Source organism: Rhincodon typus, chromosome 5 (genome assembly GCF_021869965.1).
Source record: "Rhincodon typus isolate 14 chromosome 5, sRhiTyp1.1, whole genome shotgun sequence".
Lineage (NCBI taxonomy): Eukaryota > Metazoa > Chordata > Chondrichthyes > Orectolobiformes > Rhincodontidae > Rhincodon > Rhincodon typus.
Genome location: NC_063336.1, coordinates 66,925,715 through 66,949,156, shown reverse-complemented (window position 1 = coordinate 66,949,156; position 23,442 = coordinate 66,925,715). Strand labels below are relative to the sequence as shown.

The 23,442-nt window shown below is 38.1% G+C and overlaps 1 protein-coding gene across 1 annotated transcript in view; it reads right to left on the bottom strand.

The window, feature by feature from the left end:
* The window catches only part of LOC109911951 (calcipressin-2-like), a 336,670-nt gene extending 313,921 nt beyond the window's left edge, over positions 1–22,749 (bottom strand). Inside the window, exons 1-2 of the mRNA XM_048596549.1 lie at positions 22,637–22,749; positions 21,767–21,992 (exon numbers count right to left, since the gene is read on the bottom strand). Coding sequence (XP_048452506.1) covers positions 21,767–21,991 — 225 coding nt within the window. The 5' untranslated portion in view covers position 21,992; positions 22,637–22,749. The remainder of the gene's footprint in view (positions 1–21,766; positions 21,993–22,636) is intronic.
* Positions 22,750–23,442: the final 693 nt, after the last annotated feature.

The following is a 23,442-nucleotide window of genomic DNA, read 5'->3' as shown; positions in this document are numbered from 1 at the left end:
GTATTGTGAGCAAGTTTGGGCCCCATACCTCAGGAAGGATGTACTGACTCTGGAGCGGGTCCAGAGGAGGTTCACAAGAATGATCCCAGGAATGAAAGGCTTGACATATGAGGAACATTTGAGAACTCTGGGTCTATGTCCGACAGAATTTAGAAGGATGGGGGAATCTAACTGAAACTTACAGCACACTGAATGGCCTGGACAGAGTGGATATTGGAAAGATGTTTCCATTAACGGGAGAGACTAGGGCCGGAGGGCACAGCTTTAGAGTAAAGGGAAGATCCTTTAGAACGGATCGAAGAGAAACTTCTTCAGCCCGAACGTGGTGAATCCATGGAATTCATTGCCACAGAAAGCTGTGGAGGCCAGGTCATTGAGTACAGGTACTTCTGCTATAACTCGCATTTCGTTAATGCAAATTGGCTGTAACATGATTGATGAATAGTGGATGCTGTGTGGTTGATGCAAACTTTCTGCTGTGCAGGTATAGCGATTTTCTGTAGCAATTTCCCTATAGCGTGATTTTCTTCATACAAGAATGCAACTATTGCATTATAGAAGAACTACCTGTATATTTAACACAGAGATAGATAGTTTCTTGTTTGTCAAGGGGGTCAAAGGTTATAGGGAGAAAGCGGGAGAATGGGGTTGAGAAACTTATCAGCCATGATCGAATGGCAGAGCAGACTCGGTGGGCCGAATGGCCTAATTTCTGCTCCTATGTCTTATGGTCTTATATACCCAAGTCTTATATTCCAGTCTCTCAGTCTTACATTTTCAAAACTATGAAATCTGGAATAGGAAAATTACACTGTAACAGGCAGAACTGGAACTCTGATATTTCCAATACAAATGAGCCAAATTAATCAGCTTCAGAAATTTTACAAGCAAAAATCAATTCTCTGTTTGTCTATCAATACATTCCAGCACATTAAATGTTGTGCTTGCCAATGACACTCAGCAGGTAGCAGACAGCAGCCCTGTCCAACATTTCACAGTGTCCCCTTTTAAAATGTTGAAGGAAGAACTATGATAAATGTACAGTATTATTCATAGATTTGCTTTCAACTATCAAGAAAAGAATTGATTAGTTCAACGATCATGACCATATCTTTGAATTTATTACGGATTGGTGTTAACTTCTTTTGTCCTGTTTATACTTGGTGAGAACCATTGCAGCTTGTGTGATACATAAAAGCTAAGGATATGACAAAATTCAGGCCAGAGCTTCAAGGCCTAGAATGGTTTTGCACAGATTACTCGAAAATTGAGGCCCAAACATTGCAGTCAGTACAGGCACAGGAATTTGGGGTAGATTCTAGATCTATGAAGTTTCCAGCTTTTGGCGTTAGACTCTACAGATTGCACCCAGACAATAAACGTAAAAGTTTGGTGCTGATTGATAAAAGACATTGGAAGCTTGAAAACTAATACTTATAAAATCACTAATTCAATCATATTCTTCAATACATTTTCATAAGCACAATCTATTACATTCCATTATTGTTTCCAAAGAGAAATTTAATTCAGAAACATTGAGCTAGCAATTAAGCAGCACTTTCCACAGCCTCTCTACGATCGCACGTTAAATCCTGGGGAAACACTTCATTAACATAATGGGGATGGATGCCTACTGTTGCGAAGTTGGGTAGAGTACATGTGGATTTGAAGGCAGGACATTAGAATTTGGTGTTTGTAAAATGTTAGCGTTTGTTTGTAAAATGCTATGGGGAAGCAGTGTGTGGTCCCTTAAAAAATGATTTGCTTTTTCTATTTTTAAAGATTCAAAAATGATGTCTGTGGGTTTGCAGGTGCACACAGCACCTGAATTGAAAATATTGCATCAAAAGGCTACACTGTTAGCACACAAAGCAGCATTTTTACCAAGACAACAGGTTTTTGAATTTGACCAATTAATTTAAACCAGGCCCTTAGATAACAAAAACCAATTAAATTTAAATCTGATGGTTTTGACATAGGACCAATCCTATTGTAAGAAATTGGTATGTCATCAAGGATATAAAAGAGGAGGGCATTTGGAAAATCAGGAAAGAGCCAATTGTCATCTGCCAAGAGAATAGCCCTCCGCTCTAAATGAAAGGATCACTGGCTCTCACAGAATTCTCTAAGCCTTAGAGTGAACTCCATCTCAATTAACATGGGAATTGTATTTATTGGAACAGCATACTATTATAATCTTATTTTATTCAGGAATAGTTAGTAGTTAGAAGGGATTTATTTGGTTTGCTAATGGCAGCATGGTGGCTCAGTGGTTAGCACTGCTGCCTCACAGCACTAGGGGCTCGGGTTCAATTCCACCCTCGGGCAACCGTGTGGAGTTTGCACATTCTCCCCGTGTCTGCGTGGGTTTCGTCCGGTGCTCCGGTTTCCTCCCACACTCAAAGATGTGCATGTTAGGTGGATTGGCCATGCTAAACAGCCCATCATGTTCAGGGATGCTCTCAGGGTTGGTGTGGATTTGTTGGGCCGAAGGGCCTGTTTCGACACTGTAGGGATTCTAAGATCTAAGAATAGTTTAGTTGGTTTGTTCACTGTTAGAGCTAGATAAATAAATTATATGTTGATTACAAAGACTGTTTGGGGTTTATTCTTTATTTAACCTCCCCTTTATAGCAGATCAAGAGCTCGAGTCCGGGATCTGGACAGGTTGGGGCAGATTATATCCGGGATATGAATGGATTTGAATGGATTTGGATGGATCTGGACAAATCTGAATGGATTTGGACCAATCTGGGCAGATTTGGACAGATTTAGGGTATGAAAGGTCCCAGCCAATTTAACCAGACTTGGGGATTAATGTCCTAGATCTTTAAATAAAACTTAAGTGAGAAGTGGAAAATTTGTTTAATTTCGGTTGCTTGTTGATGGTTAAATCAAAAGTGGGGAAATGGCTCCTAACATTGCTAAAGAAGTTCTGGGGGTTGAAGATGCTTCCCAAATTTGCCAAGAAAGTTTAGAAAGACAGAAAAAGGAGAAACTTTCAGAATTATCAAACAGGCTAGAATTGGGTTTAACTAGGAATAAGAAGAAATCTATATTTGTAATGGAGTTAGTCAGGCATTTAGGTATATCAGAGAAACAGTTAAGTGCAGTGGAGTTAAAAAAAAACTAAAATGGCAAATAAGACAATTGGAGTTAGAAAGTGAACTTAAAAGTTTGGAGTTAGACAAAGAATGGGAACTGAAGCAGTTTGAATTAAGGTTAAAAGCAGATGAAAAAGAAAAGGAAAGAGAAAAAGGATAGCCAGGGCAGACGAGAAAGAAAGGGAAAGATTGTTCAAGCTGGAAAAGATGGAGCAGCTTGAACATAAAAAAAGAGAGTTCGAACTTCGGAAGTGGACAATTAGACTGGAAAGTCAATTTAAAAGGATGGAGATGAACGTAGAAGGTAGGCTTAGTGAGGAGGAAAGTGATAATGAATAGACCCATTGTAGCCAAAGGCCTGGTAGGGATAAATACAAATATGTCAAAACTTTACTAAAATTTGATGTAAAAGATGTAGAAGCCTTTTACATTTCATTTGAGAAATTGGCTAATCAGATGAACTAGCCAGTGACTGTATGGGTAATGTTAATTCAGACCAAGTTGGGAGGCAGGTACTGAGGCGTTTGCAGTGCAGTCCCAGGTGGTGTCAAGAGAATATGAAGGAGTAAAACAGGCTATATTGAGTACCTACGAATTGGTGTCAGAAGCATATAGACAATAGTTCAGAAATATAAGAAAGGAACAGGTCAGACTTATATCGAAAGAATTATTGAAAGAATTAAACTGAGTAACTTTGAGAGATAGGCAAGAACATTAAAGATGGAAGAGACATGTGAGGATCTTAGAGATGTTATTCTGCTGGAGGAGTTTAAAAACTCACTTCCAGAAGTGATATGAACTCATGCTGAGGAACAGAAAGTTAAAACAGCAAGAAGAGCTGCTGAGATGGCAGATGAATACACATTGGTGCGTAAATTGAAATCTAGCTTCCGACAGCAATTTCATTCAATGAGGGATAGAAATTGCGAAAGAGAAGGATGCTTAAATGAAAAGCAAAGGGTAGATCACACTGGGAACAGTTTACCACATGTGAAAAAAGAAATGCAAGAGGGTGGAAAAGAGATTAAAGACCCAGGTGTTTTCACTGCAATAAAGATGGGACACACAAAGTCGCAGTGCTGGTGGTTTAAGAGAGGCACTTGGAAAAAGGATGTGGTAAAAGAAGCTAAGCCAGTGGGATTAGTTGAGGTAGTGAAAGAAATCCCAAGAGAAGTCGCGGAGCTGCAGAAGAGTGCACAGCCTAGTCATGGGCTGGATAATAACATAGTGCCTGATCTTTTGAAAGATTTCACCTGTGTGGGTAAGGTTTACTCAGGTAGAACAGGGGGAGTAGATAAAGAAGTTAACATATTTAGAGATTTGGGAGTTGGTCAGTCTCTAATAGAAAGAGATAAAAATATTTGCACTCCTTCTGAAATGCTGCCCGAGAGAGTGATAATCTGTGAAATAAACGGAGAGAGAATTAGTGTTCCCCTCTGTAAGATACGGCTAGAAAAGTTCAATCAAGACTGGGGAAGTGAGAGTGGGAGTGATTAAAAGTGACTATTCCAGGAATATAGTTTGTTCTTGGAAACAGGAAAGCTGGATCAAAGCTGGGACTGATGTCCATTGTAGCAGAGAGACCCGAAAGAAAACTAGAGAATTGAGGAGTTAAAAGGTAAATACCCTGGAATTTTTCCAGACTGTGTAGTGACAGGATCCCACAGCCATAAGCTTAAACAAGAAGGGAAAACAAAAGAAAAAGATGAAGGAGTTGAGGCCCAATTGGCAGACACTCTGTTTGATGAAATGGTAAAGGAAACACCTAAGCAGGTAGAGAATCAGGCAGAGGTGTTTAGTTCTGAAATATTAATTGACCTACAGCAAAGAGAGATGATAAAGGATTTATATCATAACGTCTACTCGGAAAAGGAATCAGAATGTATTCCAGAATGTTATTACCTTAAGAATAAAATCTTAAGGCTGAAATGGAGACTGTGAAAGTTTAGTGCAGGTAAGAAATGGGTGGAAGTTCACCTGATAGTGTTGCCGGTTGAATACAGACAGGAAGTATTGTGGGTAGCACACAAATTACCTGTAGAAGGTCATCTAGGAGTGAGGAAGACTCAGGATAAGATACAGAAGCATTTCTATTGGCCTGGATTACATACAGATGTGGTTGAATTTTGCTGTACCTGTCACAAGCAGTAATAAAACAGTAATAAAACCAGATGCCAATTCCCGCATTTGAAGAACCTTTCACGTGGGTTATGATTGATTGTGTAGGTCCCCTTCCTAAAAACAAAACGTAGGAACCAGTATTTACTAACCATAGTGGATGTGTCTACCAGTTTTCGGAAACAATTCCATTACAAAATGTCAAGGCAAAAAAGGTTGTGGAAGAGTTGCTGGCTTTCTTTACCTGTTACGGACTGCCCAAGGAGATTTAGTCAGTTCAAGGATCCGATTTTACTGACAAATTATTTCAGAAAGTCAAGGATAATTTTGGCATCAAACACTTTAAATCCAGTGCGTACCATCCTGAATCCCAGGGGAGCATTGGAAAGGTGGCATCAGACCCTAAAGACAATGCTGAGGGCTTATTGCCAGGATTACTCAAATGATTGGGATAAAGGTATCCCATTTATATTATTTGTCATTAGAAATGCTCCAAATGAATCGACTCAGTTTACTCCATTTGAATTGATATTCGGACATGAAATAAGAGGGCCTTTAAAATTAATTAAAGAAAAAAGTTGATAGGTCCAAAGTCCGAGATCTCATAGTTGGATTAAGTATCTGAGGTGACAGAAAGATTAAAACAGAGTAGGTGAATTAGCTAGACAACATTTGAAGGTGGCACAGCACATAATGAAGCAAGAAACAGATGAGAAATCTAAAATTCATATGTTTGCCCATGGGGATAAAGTATTGATGCTGTTACCAGTGGTAGGAGATCCCTTCAAAGCAAGGTTTAGTGGTCTCCATCAGATTGAGAAGAAGTTAAGTCAGGTGAATTATCTAGTAAAGATGCCAGATAGGAAGAAATTTATCTGGTATGGCATGTGAACATGCTGAAACCTTACTATGACAGGGAAAGGGAACTGGAAAAACAGGTATTAGTTACTGCCCCTCAGAGTGAGGAATTAAATCCAGATGATTCGAATTTTGACATGCCTCACAATAGATTGAATAATGAGGACGTCTTTAAAGAATGGGATCGGGTAATGAGCTATCTGTCCCAGAGACAGAGAACTGCATTGAAAGACTTGTTACTGTGCTATGAGGATATATGTAGAAATAGAAAGGGGAGGTCTAATACCCTAGCACATGAGGTTATCGTAGGGAATACAGTTCCAACTAAAAGACACCGCTACAGGCTTAATCCTCTCAAAGCAGTGCAGGTTCAGAAGGAAGTGGAAGCAATGCTCCAAGAAGACATCATTGAGCCATGACAAAGCAAGTGGAATTCACCAAATGTGTTGGTTCCTAAACCTGATAATACTCAACGATTTTGCATAGATTATCAGAAGGTCACACTATGACAAAATCTGACTCACACACAATTCCAAGGCTAGTGGATTTTGTGGAAAAAGTAGGACAAGCCACTTATATTACAATGTTGGATTTACTTCATGGTCACTGGTAAGTACCTTTGTCGGAGAGAACAAAAGGAGTTTCTGCTTTTGTAACCCCAAATGGGATATATCAATTTAAACTCATGCCCTTTGGAATGATAAATGTACTGGCCACTTTTCAAAGACTTATCAACAGAGTTGAGGCAGGATCGACTAATTGTTCCATCTATTTAGATGACTTAGTGATCTTTAGCCATTCGCAAGAAGATCACATGGACCATTTGGCAGAGCTCTTTGAGAGACTACAGAAGGCAAAGTTGGTCGTAAACTTGGCAAAAACCAAATTCTCAAAGGCCGAAGTGATGTTCTTATGGCACAACATCAGACACGGGCAGATGACACCGAGAAATGAGAAGACGAAGGCGATCGAGGAATTTCCAAGACCATCCTTGAAGAAGGAAGTGTTACTTTTTTTTAGGATACAGCAGATTCTACAGGAAATTTTTGCCAAGCTTTAGTGGCATTGTGGCATCACTGATGGATCTGTTAAAGAAGAACATGAAATATCAGTGGACAGAATAATGCCAGGAGGCATTTGAGAATTTAAAAGCAGTGTTAACCACGCCAAATTTCTTGAAACCCTTCAATGTCACCATAGACACAAGGTGTTGGAGCTGTGTTGTTACAAGAGGATGTAGGGTTTGGAGTGGTGTTGTTACAGGAGGACGTAGGCGTTGGAGCTGTGCTATTACAGGAGGATGATTGTGGAATTAAAAGGTCAATCGGTGATTTTTCAAAAAAAAAAAAAATTCAATATCCACCAGAAAAAATATTCAACCATTAAGAAAAAGTTATTGAGTTTGGTAATGGCCTTACAACATTTTAATGTTTACGTTGCAAACAATGCATCATAGACAGTTATGTATACTGATCACAATTCTTTGACATTTCTAGAAAGATTTCAGGACAAGAACACCAGATTATTTCATTGGAGTCTTATGTTACAAGCATTTAATTTACAGATTGTACATGTTGCGGGTCGTGAAAATATTATCGCTAACGCTTTATTGTGGGTTTAAAAGAAAAATGTTTACGCAAGGTAGAAACGGTAGTGTTCAATGTTGCATATATGTAGAATTAGTATGAGATGTGTAACGCTGGATTAATAAGATATGGATCTAGTAGTAATGGCATTAAGGTTTAGAAAAGCAAAAAAAAAATCTTTTCATAATGATGGTTCATTTTTTTTCTTAAGTGGGGAGGTGTTGAGAAGTTGGGCAAAGTACTTGTGGATTGGAAGGCAGGACTTTAGAATTTGGTGTTTGTAAAATGTTGGTGTTTGTAAAATGCTATGGGGAAAGCATTATGTGGTCCCTTTAAAAAATGATGTGGTTTTTCAATGTTTAGAGATTCAAAAAGGAGGTCTGCGGGTTTGCAGGTGCACACAGCACCGAAGTTGAAACATTTGTATCAAAAGGCTATACTATTAGCAGACAAAGCAGCATTTTTACCAAGAAAACAGGTTTTCGAATTTAGCCAATGAATTTAAACCAGGCCCTTAGATGCCTAAAACCAATTAAATTTAAATCTGATGGTTTTGACGAAATAGGACCAATCCTATTGTAAGAAATTGATATGTCCTCAAGGATGTAACAGAGGAGGGCATTTGGAAAACTGGGAAAGAGCCAATTGTCACTCTGCCAAGAGAACAGCTCTCAGCTCTAAAAGAAAGGATCACTGGTTCTCACAGAATTCTCTAAGCATTTGTGTAAGCTCCACCTAAATTAACATGGGACTTGTATTTGTTGGAACAGTATACTTTTATAATCTTGTTTTATTCAGGAATAGTTAGCAGTTAGCAGGGGTTTATTCGGTTTGTGAATAATTTAGTTGGTTTGTTCACAGTTAGAGTTAGACTTCCGCTTTATAACACTGCGCATGTAATGCTACAATAGTGGCACACACCCAGTGTGATCTTCAGAAAATTAGCATAGTAGCATGTATCAGTGACAAAGGATCTAGCCAACTGCATCACTTGTGAAGGTAGGATTTTTAAATTTGCCTTTTGTGTTGTACGTTATCTGTGTAAAGTATTTCTTAGAATTAATCTCAAAGGCATATCATCTAATAAGGAACCAGTTCAGAAGTACCACAGAATCTCTCAATTCTGTGCAGTAGAAATTGCTTTGAGCAAAAAATCAAGATATTGATTTACTTAATTCAAAGGAGAACTTGTCCATAATTGAAGTGCTTCAAAAAAATGAAGTCTCTATCACACATTTTATCTAATTTCTCTGGGATTTTTGGCTTTTAAAAAGATGATTCTTACGATGTAGGCCTCATAGCGATGAATATATCCCATCCTTAGTTGTTCAGAAAAAATTAAGAATTAACCACTTACTGTAGGATTGCAGCCACTTATTGACTAAACCAAGGAGAGAGCAGTAAAATCAACAATGAGACCCCGACACAATATTACAGATGTTCCTGAAGTGCTGCAACAATATAAATATGTAATTGGGTTCCAATAATGATCTAAAGATTCAGAAATGAACAAATAACAATTTAAATTAATACATGGGATTGCCATTAACAAAGATTTCAAAATAAATATCTAATATATATTAGTTTATTTTTAATAATAAAAATACTGATATAGATAAATGTGTTTACGCCATTCTTACTCCAATCCATCACTTTAATGACTCCATGCAGTGTTCCAGGCTAACACTACAGTCAAAGTTTTCATTAGCATCACTGTCACCGTTTGATTTATGGATCCCCCAGTATAAAATTGATGCCAATGACAAGTGAGGAAAACTGCTGGAATTCTCCATCATTATCTTATCAGATTTTGTCAACAAGTTTCTCCAAATTCTAAGCTAGTTTCTTGCATCACTTGCTTTACATTTACAGTATTTGTCATTCTATTAGCTGGTACTTTTCCTGTTAACCCATGCGATCATCTTAACTGCAAATTCTTCTCAACAAATGCAGTGCTGTAATGAATGAGAAAAATGCATTCTGAGCTAACAAGGTTCTTGATAAATTGGAAATTAAAAAATTTCAGTAATATTAAAACACCATCTTCTGATTCTCTCCTTGGTTGTATTTTGACAGAAATTGGCTTTAGGACACCAACAGAAACTGGATGGTTCACTTGGCCATCTCTACATCATTTCATTGACATGCAACATTGGGAAACAATTCCATTCAAACAGCTCCAAAACATTTTTGAGGTAGTCACGGAAGATGATAGGTGATTGGCTGGTGAATAGGTGGGGTTGCAGAACAGAAAATATTAAATAAATTTTCTTGCAAACATGTTACATACTATTATATGAAGAAATATAAGCAGGTATTGTTCATATTTTATTTCACACACTGGAAACACAACCAACACTGAAGTACAGTTCAGTGTCTCTTGGAACATGTTCACAAAGTAGGCAAAGTTTTCCCTGCTGATGTTGTCAATACGTGTACCTCTTGTGAATTATTAATCAATGGTGTAATTTAAGGTTCTGAATCTGATCGATCTGGGATTCAGTATTAGTTTCTAATAATTAGACCTAGCAGTTCACCATATTACAGAATAGCTACAGTGCAGATAGAGGCCATTTGGCCCACCAAGTCTGCACCGACCCTCTGAAGTGCATTTATTCTTTTAAATCTTAAAACTGTACCTACCACTACCACTTCATCTGTCAGCTCATTCCACACACACACACAGACACACACAGCTCTGCATGAGAGGTCCTGTTTAAATCGTTCCCCTCTCACCTTAAACCTATGCTCTCTAGTTTTGGATTTCCCTACCCTGGAAGAATGATCTTGGATATTTGTCCTATCCATGGCTCTCATTATTTTATAAACCTCTATAAAGTTACCCCTCAGCCTCTGACTCTCCAGGGAAAATAGCTCTAGCTATTCAACCTCTCCCTAGAACTCAAATCATTCAGTCCCAGCAACATCCTTGTAAATCTTTTCTGCACCCTCTCAAGTTTAACAACATCCTCCCTATAGAAGGGTAAACAGGAGTACAGCAGTATCCTATAAATAGCAATGTGGTAATGATCAGATTATCAGTTTGTAATGTTAATTAAGGGATAAATATTCGTCAGAACACCAGGAAGAACTCCTCTGTGCTTATAAGATAATGTCTTTGAATATTTTGTGGACTAGACAAGATCTTGGTTCAACATCTGATTTGAAAAGAGCTAACAATCAATTTCTATAATAAATATCAATTTCTGAAATAAAAAAAATCAGAATGGCTGCAAGATATTACAATTTACTCTGAGAAGTGTTTGCTTTTCTTAAAGAGACTACTATTTGTAGCTGAAGAGTCATAGCAGACTCAAAACATTAACTCTGCTTTCCTCCGCAGATGCCACCAGCCCTGCTGAATTTCTCCACCAGGTGTTTGTTACAGATTTTCAGCACCCACAGCATTTTGCTCGTGTTTGCTATGTGTATTTATACTCAATTAGAACAAGGTGTAAAAATAAAGGGCTGGCAGCCAATGTTCATACTATTCAGGTGCAGGAAAATCCAGGTTGCATCATTTTGAAAATGAAATACAAAATAACTACTGTGTAAGTTATTCAGTTTATTGGTGCATCTAATTTGGCAAGGTGAGATTGAACTAGTCAAAACAGAGGTAACCACGCTGGAAAGGACCTACACGTAACCAGATGAGCATTCGCTTTCTGTTTGTTATGAGGTTTATGAAATAGAATTGTTTTGAAGTGTCAGTTTCCTTAGATTATGTTGTTAGACATCTGAAGTTAATGTTTACTTCCACTACCAGCAGGTTCTTGATTTTGGACAAGGCCAATGCTATCAATCAGCAGTGGTTCTTGTAGCTCACTAGTGCTCATCTAAATACTTCTTAAAACATTATGAGGGTTTCTGCCTCTACCACCCTTACAGGCATCTACTAAATAATGTGCAAAACTGCCCAGTTATGTCCTGTATACATAAAGCACAACAAATCCAACCTGGGCAAATATTGCCCATCAATCTACTGTCCAGCAGAGAGATGGAAGAAGTCATCAAAGGTGTTATCAAGTGCCACTTGCAAAGAAATAACCCTCACTGGTACTCAGTTCAGTTTCCACCAGGGCCACTAGGCTCCTAACCTGATTACAGCGATGGTCTGAGAGTTGAAAAGTGATGAGAAGAGGGTGACTGCCCTTGGTCCCTAGCAAAACTTGAATCAATGGAATTAGGAGGGAAGCTCTCCACTGATCAGGGTCATACGTGGCCCAAGGAAGATGATTGCAATAGTCGGAGGTCAGTCGTCTCAGCTCCAAGGCATTTCCACAGGAGTTCTTCACTGTAGTTCCAATGATCTCAACTGCTTCATTAGTGATTTTCCATCCATCACAAGGTCAGAAGTAGGAGGTTTGCTGATGATTGCATCATGTCCAGCATTATTCACAACTTCTCAGATGTAAATTCTTGTCCAAGTGCAGCTAGATCTGGACACCATCCAGATTTGGGCTGATAAGTGCCAATAAAATTTGCATTACACCAGGTGCCAGGCAAACTCAAAACAATAGACAATCTAAAGATTGCCCTTTGAAATTCAATAGCATTACCATCACTGAAACCCTCACTGTCAAGGTTACCATTGATCAGAAACTAAACTGAACCAGTCATATAAATGCTGTATCTACAAGATTAGGTAGGAGGCCAGGAATTCAGTGGCAAGTAACTTACCGCCCCATTGACTGTCCACAATCTACAAGGCACAAGTCAGGAGTGTGATGAATAGTTGCCACTTGCTTGCGTGGACGTACCTCCAAAAAACACTCAAGAAGCTCAATACCATCCAGGGCAAAGAAGCCCTCTTGATTGGGACAGTGAGACACAATGGCAACAGTCTGTAAACAATGCATTGCAGTAACTCAAAGGTTTCTTAGGCAAGATCTTCCAAACCTACAACTTCTACCAACTAGAAAGACAAGGACAGCAGATGCATGGTAAAACTGCAACCTGCAAGTTCCTCTCTGAGCCACACACTATCCTGACTTGGAAGTATAGCTCCATTCCTTCATAGTCACTGAATCAAAATCCTACAACTCTCTTACTAACAGCATTGTGGGTGTTTCTGCACTCCAAGAATGGAATCAGTTCAAGAAGGCAGCTCACCATCACCTTCTCCAGGATGTTAGAGATGGACAATAGTACCGGTAGTAGTTACTTTCCATAAATACATTTCAAAAAAACAAACAAATAGTCAGCTCTTCTAAAGAATAATTACAAAATCAGTTTAGAAATATGTCCTTCAAACCTTTTTGATTGCAGACCAGCAGCACCTTCAATTGCATTATCCCACTACATTTAACAAAGAATAGGGCTGATTCACTAAATGCAAGACACAAGCTGCACTTATTTTAGGAGAAAATAATTGTTCTCTAATTCAAATTCATTTCAATGCAACTCACCTAGCATCAGAGGTCATAATTTGGGGCTCACAGAGAGAAGAACAAAACAAGTGGAAAGAAAAAACAAATCTACTGCACAAACAGAAATTTCTAAGTGCCAGGAATGTAAATTTGTGGTCCTAGAACCTAAAGGGAGAAGAAGAACAGGAGAAGAAGAAGGGAGAAGTTAAACAGAACAATGTTTGGCTCAAAATATCTGTATTAAGGCTGCACTCAAGTGAAAATACATTGCACATCTTTTAAGCACTAACTTAACAGCACTAGAATATCTTAAACTGTTTTTTCCACAATAATATGACAAGTTCATAAGTAATACACAGCAATTCACATTTCAGGATTGTAAACACAATAACACAATTTTCCTCCAAATCAGCTACAAACAGCTGAATCAAGACAAGATCAACAAGATCAAACAGCTGTAAAACAGAAATTGTTGGAAAAGCCCGGCAGGTCTGGCAGTATCTGACAGAACTTCTGAGGAAGGGTTACTCAACCTGAAATGTTAACTGATTTCTCTCCACAGATGCTGCCAGACCTGCTGAGCTTTTCCCACCAATTTCGGTTTTTGTTTCTGATTTCCAACATCACAGTTCTTTTGGGTTTTTTTCCCCAAGATCAAACAGCTGACAGTTCTGGAATCTCAGCTTTGTACAAAAAATAGCAACATCCCTGAAAAGTATAACATTGTTTGATTTAAATATTTATTGAGACTAGAAGAAATACATATTATTTTTATATGCTGTACCAGTAGCTTTGGAAATGGACTATGAAAGAAATATATATCAGGAATGAAGAACTTATATTTATATTGCTGCTGGGAAAGGCTACTATATAAGTCATGATAATAATCAATTTTAAACATAAAAATTGCTACACAAAAACAGTTTTTACTTTATTCTGGCCCCTTTCCTCCTTTGTACCAGGTGATCCAAGAAGAATGTGTCTGTCTAGCAAATTGCTGCAATTCCCCAAGTTTAAATCATTTTACATAAATAATAAACAATAATGACCCAAAATCATTTCCTGTGCACGCCACTTAAAGAAGAACCTCACCAGCTTTGAGCAGATACCTAGTCTGCTCAATGCAACAGACCAAAACTAAAGACAGGAGAAGTACAGCAATCGAAATCATAGAACGATACAATGCAACATGAAGTCATTCAGCCCATTGTGCTTCTTACAAACCAGATTAATGTCTTAGACAAAGAGACCATGTGTAATGTTGCTATTTGCTGAAGATACAGTTAGGTGGGAATGTAGGCTATCAGAAGGACTAGAAGAGGTTAGATAGAGAGATATAGATAGGTTAAATGAGTGGCTACCAATATTGAAGATTGAGTATAACATGGTAAAGTGTGAAATTATCCACAGTGGCAGTGTCCCTATTCCTGGACCGAGAGACGCAGGTTCAAGTTCCACCTGCTCCATAGGTGTGTCATACCAACTCTGAACAGGTTGATTAGAAAAATAGGTTAAGAAAAAAAAAAGGTCCTCTTGTCGTGCAGTGGTAGTGTCCCTACCCTTGTCCCGAAGGGCCTGGATTCAAGTCGCAGCCGTGTAATAATATCTCTGAACAGGTTGATTCTGAAAAAAAAAGTCTATGTTTAAGGAAGAATATATTTCCATAAAGAATGCATTTATGAATTCACCTACTGTACAGGGGAAATATTTTCCATAGGTTGACGCCACTGTTCTATCCCGTACCACAGTCTAGTTGTCCATGTTAGATCAGCCATAAAAGTATAACCTACGTATTTGCAATTACACTATCATTGAAAATCTTTCTTTAAAGAACACTATTTTAGTTAGACGTTGTTTCATAGACTATTTTTTAAGTTTTGAAAAATACTTAAAACAAAAAAAAACTTTATGACAATGCAGAAATAATGCAAATGTACTTTTTTTTAGTTAATTGATTACATTCTGGTTGAAAATAAGGAAGGTATACCAAACACTTCTTTTTTAAACAAAATAAAAGGGTATCGCCTGTCTGAATATAACTTGCTGTTGAATAGTGAATGGTCCATATTGGATTAATTTTGCCCTGCAGAAGACCATCAAAAGACTTGTATTCTCATAATATGGTACTTTTGGAATCAAAATTCAAAAGTACAATATTGGTGAAATTAACTGTATCCAATAGAATCCAGTTTAATGTGAAATCTCCCACTTCCCAATGCAATATAATTGGAATTGGATCAGTATACCTTGGATCATGCATCAATCTTGAAACCAGAGACAGTCTGATACATGTCACAACAAACGTGCTGTGAGCATGAACAATACTCTGCGATTACCTAAATCTGACTGTGTTTGGAATAAAATGACCTGAACTGCATTCAGTCATTAATAGGAATGGGCATTGGTCACAAAGTCATAGGAGTTCATTACAATCCATGCTATGATCTGTGGTGTTTTTTTTTCATTATAAAATATGTGCCCTTAAACCATTAATGTACTTGGACATTTGCCAAGGGCCTGTAACATGCCAACACCTGTGTCCAAGGCTTATTCAATTATGACCCAGGTATGTCTATTAAAAAGTAACAACATATCTGTCAACTCGTTCTGACTCCATTCTTTTATTAGGATTTAGAAAGCATCAATGAGCCACATCTTTAGATTTTAACTTTAACTTGATTGCATGATTTATTTTAAAATGAAGTGTCATAAGATTAATATGACTTTGCTACAAATATTGGAGCAATTTTCCTTCATTTGTAAAAATAATACTCTAATTTTGACAAAAACAAAATTGTCACCTTCCCTGGTGGGAATAAAATGGGTGGGTGTGAGTCAGGTACAAATCCTTTTTATCATTTGATTTAGTTCTCCATCGGCAGTGCAAATTGGTCAGCCAACCGAAAAATCCTGTTTTCAGCTGGGTAAGTTAGACAAATTACTTCCAAAGTTTTTATAGGCATTGAAATTGAATTAGAAATAGGTCTGGTGAGAGATTAGGTCTTTTCAGAGCACAAGAAATGACAGCATTGAAATCTTCCCTCCTACTCCTTAATTCTTCTATGAAACCCAGTAAAGTGGATTTTACACACGCAGTTTTTTGATGATTGGGACATGTAAAATAGTTATGATGGCTAGTTCACCATCTTTATACACAACTCCAAGCTTACTCTAATAATATGCTAGTATGATGAATGCAAAATTGGCTGCCTGTCTGTCATATTTAAATAAGTAATTAGGAGTAATTCAGGCAATTTAGTAAGTTATCAACCTGAATAATATGCAGGCCAATCCCAAATATGGCTGGCATAAAATGTTGGACAAAGGTGGGCACAGAATATCTAAATACCTTTGTGAGAAAAGGCAGGAAGGGACAGCACATCACTTTGGGAGGTGCTGTGCACACGCCAGAGGTATCCACACTGCAAAGATGTCACCACCCTTCCTTCTACACCCGACAGATCCTAGACCCCTGCCTCCCTCTTTGCTTCCTAGGGTCCCTTCTGTGTGCTAAAATCCTAGGACTTACCTTATCAGGTCAGCCATGATTCTCTACAGCTTCTTCCTGTACTCCTGGCAGTGCACACTGAGCAGCAGAAATCTCACTGTTTACAAATCTAGCTCATCTCCAGCACATTATGGCTATGGACCAGGCTTTCTTAGCACTTTCTTTACTATCGGGTTGGGTATTGAGCTATCTGAGGGCGTCAACATATTTCCGTTCTTCCAACCAAAAACTCAGAATCAAGTACTGTGCACATACACTGAGTAAGGATGTGATGTTACTATATCTATAATTATTGTGGTTTAGATTTGTCATTTAATCATGGCTCAGGATCATTCAAATCTGTTCATACAGGTAGCAGTTTTTGTCAAAACATTTTAAAAGAAAACGTTTTACATTTAATTTTAGAGTGGGCAATTATAATGTTGCAAGAGAGCCAAGTCATAATTCTTAAGGGTTTAATAATTACTAATAATTTAATAGGTATGTGGATGGGTAGATGAATAGGAAGGGCTTAGAGGGACATGGGCCAAATGCTGGCAAATGGTACTGGAGTAATTTAGGATATCTGGTCGGTATGGACAAGTTGAACTAAAGGGTCTGTTTCCGTGCTTACATCTCTATGATTCTACAAATCTAAGTTACCATAGTTATTTCTACTTTATCAAAAATGCACTATGATAACAAATTTGCATATACAGATACACAGAGGCACAGGAGTTTGTGCCCCTATGAAAAGTATCACTTTATTCTATGAAATTACAATTACTATTGCACACATATTTTATGAACGGTTCCTGTCACATCAGATATGGCTCAGTGCGATTTATGATCAATGTGACTCTGGCATGGAAGTGGACTTCCTTTTCATATTTTTGGTGCTGGTTCTAATACGTAGCCACTGCAGAAGTCAGTCAGATATACATTTATGACACTAGAATGCCTAAGTTACCATAACAAATGGTTAGATTTAATTTATCACAGCTGCTGAGTTTCATACTCAAAAGAAAACACATGTTTATTTTCACAAATTACAAAATTGTGTCATGTGCCATGCAAATTTAAGCTTTATAAATAGGCTAGTAAAAATGTTCTACTTCTCTTATTATCTTTTAATTCTTACTGTCAAATTCACTAAGAGACATGTTTTCAGAGAATCACAGGCACTCTGGGATCGATATACATCTATTGAAGTATGGGATAATAATTTAACCATGATGCTTCTGAAATGCATTTGTTAAGAGTTCTAAAATAGCTACCATAATTTTACCTGAACAATTTATCTAAATATAGGATAAGTATCGCAATAAACCAGGAATGGAGTGGTGCAATGGTAACGTAACTGAACTGGTATTCCAAAAGCCCAGACTAATGCTCTGATGCAATGGATTCAACTCTCATCATGGTAGATGGTGGAATTTAAATTCCATGATTAAATTTGGAATGTAAAGCTAGCTCAGGTTATAGTTACCACAAAACTATCATCAGTTATTCGTAAAATCCATCTTGTTCCCTAATCAGAAAAGGAAATTTGCCATCTTTGCCTGGTTAGACAACATGTGATTCTAGACCCACAACAGTATCATTAATTCTCAACTACCTAGCACACTACTCAATGCAAGCAAGATTAGTAATGGGAAACGAGTGCTGGCCTTGTCAGTGATACCTAAAACCTATGAAAGAATTTTTAAAGTTAATCAAGATGGTTATTTTGAAGCTGGTCAGGACATCTTTTCCAGATGCATTGTGAACGATGGTGAATTTCTGCTAGAAATGTTGCGTTTGATGGTGTTTCTTTTAAATTATCCTTTTTTCCAATCCATAAATGAGAATTTACTATTGTTTGCATTAGTTTTTAAACAGGTTTTTAGAAGAATGAGGGGCAATCTCATAGAAACATGTAAAATCTGACAGGACTGGACAGGCTAAATGCAGGAAGAATGTTCCTGATGCAGGGGAAGTCCACATCTAGGGGTCACAATCTAAGAATAAGGGATAAGCCCATTCAAGACTGAGATATGGAAGAATTTCTTCACTCATTATGTTATGAACCTGTAGTATTCTCTCCCACAGTATGCTGTTGGGGCCAGTTCATTAGATGTATTCAAGAGGGAGCTGGACCTGGCTCTTGCAGCAAAAAGGATCAAGGAGTATGGAGAGAAAGTGGGAGTGGGATACTGAAATTGCATGATCAGCCATGATCATATTAAATGGTGGTACAGACTCGAAGGGCTGAATGCCCACTCAAGCACCGATTTTCTATGTTTCTACATACAAACTTAATTTTTGAATGAAATTATCAAGAAGCTAAATCTCGAGAATTATTTACATTTATGCATAGATTCACACTTGGAAATGTCCATGCTTTATATGCAAAGCTGTGGTTGAACTTCAAACACTTTACATGGGTCTAACACTTCATTGTCAACTTAAATGGTATCACTGCAGACATCATTTTCATTCTCCATGCTGTCGCACCAGAGAACTATCAGTCGCTTTTGTGATACAATACCTCTTAAAGGCACTCTTGACAAGGACACCTCAATTGCCATCTAGGTTTCTTTGGTCTACTGGGCAATGAGCAAAAATGCTAGTTTTTTCCTGATGCCCAACAGATAGATTCCAAGGTAGAGTTACTTGTTGCACTTTTGGTAAATCTCTGGTTTAAAAGACCTGCTACAGCTGAAATCCATCATTTGCAACTGGCCAGTCACATACCCAGGAAAAAGACAAAAGCTGTGAATTTTTTTTAAATTCAGAACAATACAGTGAAAAATTCTGCCTTACAAGTTTAGGAAGCAACTCCACTAAGGTGATTGGCTTGTTAAGTACCACACTCTGCACATTATTGCATCTGCTCCTGGAAAGAAGCCTATTGGCTCCAATTCCAAGTGTACTTGGGCAGGAGACCTACGAATGCCTTCTAAGTCTACCAAATGTACCTTACTTGCCCAAGTTAGCCTGTGCCAATGATTCCAATGAAAGCTATTTTAGTTGTGCAAATTTTATTCTTCATTCATAATGCTTGGAGACTGTATCATTTTGGGTAAGTGTTTTATTTTGAAAATTATGGTACTCAATTATACTGCATTATTGTCTACTCAGTTTCCTATTTATATCACAGGTTCAAATATTACTTCTTGCTAAACCTGTAATAACGATACAATAACAAACATTGGTCCTTGTTTTTGAGCAAAATCCAGCAGCAAGGACATGGACAACTCTTCAACATAAAAGCAGCAACACGCAATCAAATTGCATTTCAAGTCGGCATAATTGAAAGTAATTTTGAATATACAGTCTAACATTTGGAGTTCAGGTTAAACTTGCAAACTGAACAACCATCGTTCATATAGTGTAGGACACTGATTGAACTCACCACTCAGGTATTTCCTGTTATCTAATTATTCTAAATGAAACACTTAACATGTTGAAGATACAATTCACTTTATTTTAAAGGGTTCATTAAAAGATATGTTAGAGGCTGAAAAAGTTTATTGTCAACTAAGGATTCAGTGAAAGGGCTTCATGTCTGAACAGAGTTAATTTCAAGGAATTGGTCAGTTAACTTGAAACTGCTTCACTGTGATGGGAAGTTCAGCCTACCTCTCAATGTACCAAGGACTATTTCAACAACATGAAAATATTACTGTGACTTTTTTTGTAAATTCTACTAAAAACAGCTCTGTAAATATTACTCATCCTGGAATTCACAGGGCCTGCACTCTCAAAATCTGGAACTCATTTTGAATCAAAATTTTTTACATATTTTATGTAGTGTTCACTTGGGAGCTAAAAATGGTCACTCAACCCATGAACAAAAATAGATTACTTTATTTTTGGGAGTGTAATAGCCTTATATTTAAGAGCTTAAATCCTTATTTGGATATGTATTTCAATATGGCAAATAATTTAGGAGAAAATGAAAATAAAGCTAATTTTACACTTACTTATTGAATTTCAAATAGTTTTATATAAACAATAGACTATATATTCACATAACAGTAATAACTATAAATGCATGCGTGGATTTTTATATATTGCAGTATGTTTGTATTTTTTGCAATAAGATGTGCTAAAATTGATTTTTAAATCTTTAAAGTTGTATCATGTGTCACACTTCAGAAACAAAGTGAACAATTACACTCTACACAAAAGGTCCTTTCTGCTGGATTGTTGGACAGTAAACCTTGCAGAACTACAGAAGTGTTTTTGCACCACATCCAAAAATAGCACAGGGTCAGTAGTTTTCTCTCAATGTGCTATAAATAGTACACTGTTTACATGTACTTTATATTGTACCTTGTCTGATTGAGCTATGAGTTTAGTTTGTCATTTAGAGGAACATATCACCATGTTGCAACTGCAGGCTCAAGCTTCCATTAACAAAACTGTAAAGTATCACAGTCAGGGAGTCAAAGGATTTCAAACACCCAATAGAAACATTTCTTTTAAGCAGAAATCACTGTGTTTTGGTTTTTTGGGTAGTGCTGAAACAAAACAAAACTTGACTTTCAATTCTCAGTGACTGAAATGGAATTTGGTGTTGCATGGCATTGCACATTGGGATAGCTAGTGCCTTTATAGATGAGATGGATTACTCAACAGTTTCCATACTTTTGCTATAAATCAGTCTTGATTGTAAGCAGTCTTATTACGGAAATATTTAGCAAAATTTACACCACTGAAAGATGTACTATCAGCCAACTGGACAATGCTGATGTTTATCCTGAACAACATGTTCCTCCCTACTTACTTCATCTAACCTTATATGCATATCCTCCTATTTCTTTCTTCCACAGGCACGAGTTTACGTTCCCAATAAATGCACCCAAGCCATTCATTTCAACTTGTCCGTGCGGTAGCAGGTTCAACATTTTAACCTCTCCTTGGGTAATCAAATCAACAACCACTTGCATGTTGCAATTAACACCAAAATAAATGCTCGACAAACAGTATGTCAATGGCCTGTTGAAAGATTGGTAACTCGTATCAAAACTCCTGATTTCATAAAATCTTTACTGTGTTACATGACTCTTCCCAATAAAATGCTCCAATAGCATTTATCAACAAAATCTTTATCATTTCCGCTGTCGGTAATAAACAGAACGTCTAGTCTGAGATCATCTGACGCACTTGCAACAATTATATAAACAACACCAGAACACATTGGTCCACTTTGATTTCAGTTCCAACTGCATTCATATTACCAATGGTCACACATACCCTTCCTTGTTCTTCTTCAAAAACAGACTGATGTACGTTGCAGGCAAAAAGTGAGGTTGGGAGGTCGTTGAAGTCGGTTATCTCGTCAAAGTCTTCCTGAGAGAGGATGTGATCATTGGGATCGCGAAAGTCTGCAGCCCCAAGCAGAAAAAAATCGCAGGCAGCAGCTCTGTCACTGAACCGTTTCGGGTTCCTCATGCCAGCGAGCGGATCGTCTCCTCTCATCCTAGAAAACACAGTACACAATAAGTGCAGTCTTGCACCGAGTCGTGAAATGACATCGCTTGAGTGGAAACATGACCATCTCAGAGCCTTATATATGAGCGATAACAAATGATCAACCTCCAATGGCACGCACTTATGTTATTCTAGGAACTAGTGCACTGTTTCCTATTTGCCAATTTCGAAACAGCGAGATTTCCAAAATGTCTAAACAGAAACTGACCATAATGAGAAAAAAAACTCATCACAAAAACTTGCACCAAATGAAATGTTTCACTGGTGACGGTGTTGCAAATTTCATTCCTGATTTATTTCCTACGTATTGATTTTTACCCTAAAAATATCACTCAACTGTTCCGGATTTATCCTCCGAAAAAAGAAATTTAACATAAAAACACTATGAAACTAGTTATTATCACTGAAGAGCTGGAACCCCCGCTTTCCGATTGATGTGCTGACACCGCGCCGATATTCACACATCCCATTGGAGCCGGTGCAGTGAGCACCGTTGCAAATCTTGAACCTTTGGGATATGGAGCGGACAGTCAGTCTGGAGGAGCTGATGAGAATGAATTATTGCCACCTCGGCGATAGACACCAGCCTTCGACAGCGCCAGCAGCGCTCGCTCGGAGTTGATCACCCCGTACCTGTGTATGTGTGTATATGCCCTCCCTCCGTCCAGCAGCAGCACCTGAAGAGCTCACTGAGCCTGGCTCGGTCACAGTACCCATTCACATCTTTCACCCATCTCCCTTCCTCCCCACCCTCCCAACTGCAGGGCCATCCAATCAGAAGACGCAGGCTCCAGCTGGCGCTGATTGACAGGCGCATCGACCGATTAGCATTCGCGGTGACCGGAGCGGGTCTGGAAGGGGGTGGGTCCATACCGAAGGGGTGGGGCCTGCAGCTGGCGCCGGTTTTGCTGAATTCCGTGTGGGCCCGTTCTCAACTATCGGTCTGCACTGTTACAAAAACCATAGCGTGGGATGTAGACATTGCTGGCTAGGCCGTCTTTTGTCAATCATCCCTAATTGCCCTGGAGAAGGTGGTGGTGAGTAACCTTCTTGCACACACAGTACTGTTAAAGAAAGAGTTCTGCGCTTTTGATCCAATAGCAGTGCAGCTAAAGTGATACCGTACCAACTAACCGAAAAGAGTTTATAAGATGCTATCGAAGGAGTATTGGTGAGTTGCAAATGTGCATCTTGAGACATAGTATATGTTGTTAGTTGCAGCTCTGATGGATGTTTTTAATGTTTTATTTGGTGCATGAGAGTGCCAATTAAACAAATGTTTTATCCTTGACTTGAGTTTATTGAATATTATTACAGCCACATCCACTCAGGAAAGTTGAGAGTATCCCATCACATTGTTGAGTTGCGCCTTTGGAGATGGTGGCTGATGGAGACAGTGAGGAGGTTCCACAAAATAAGTCCTAATCTCTGACAGATAG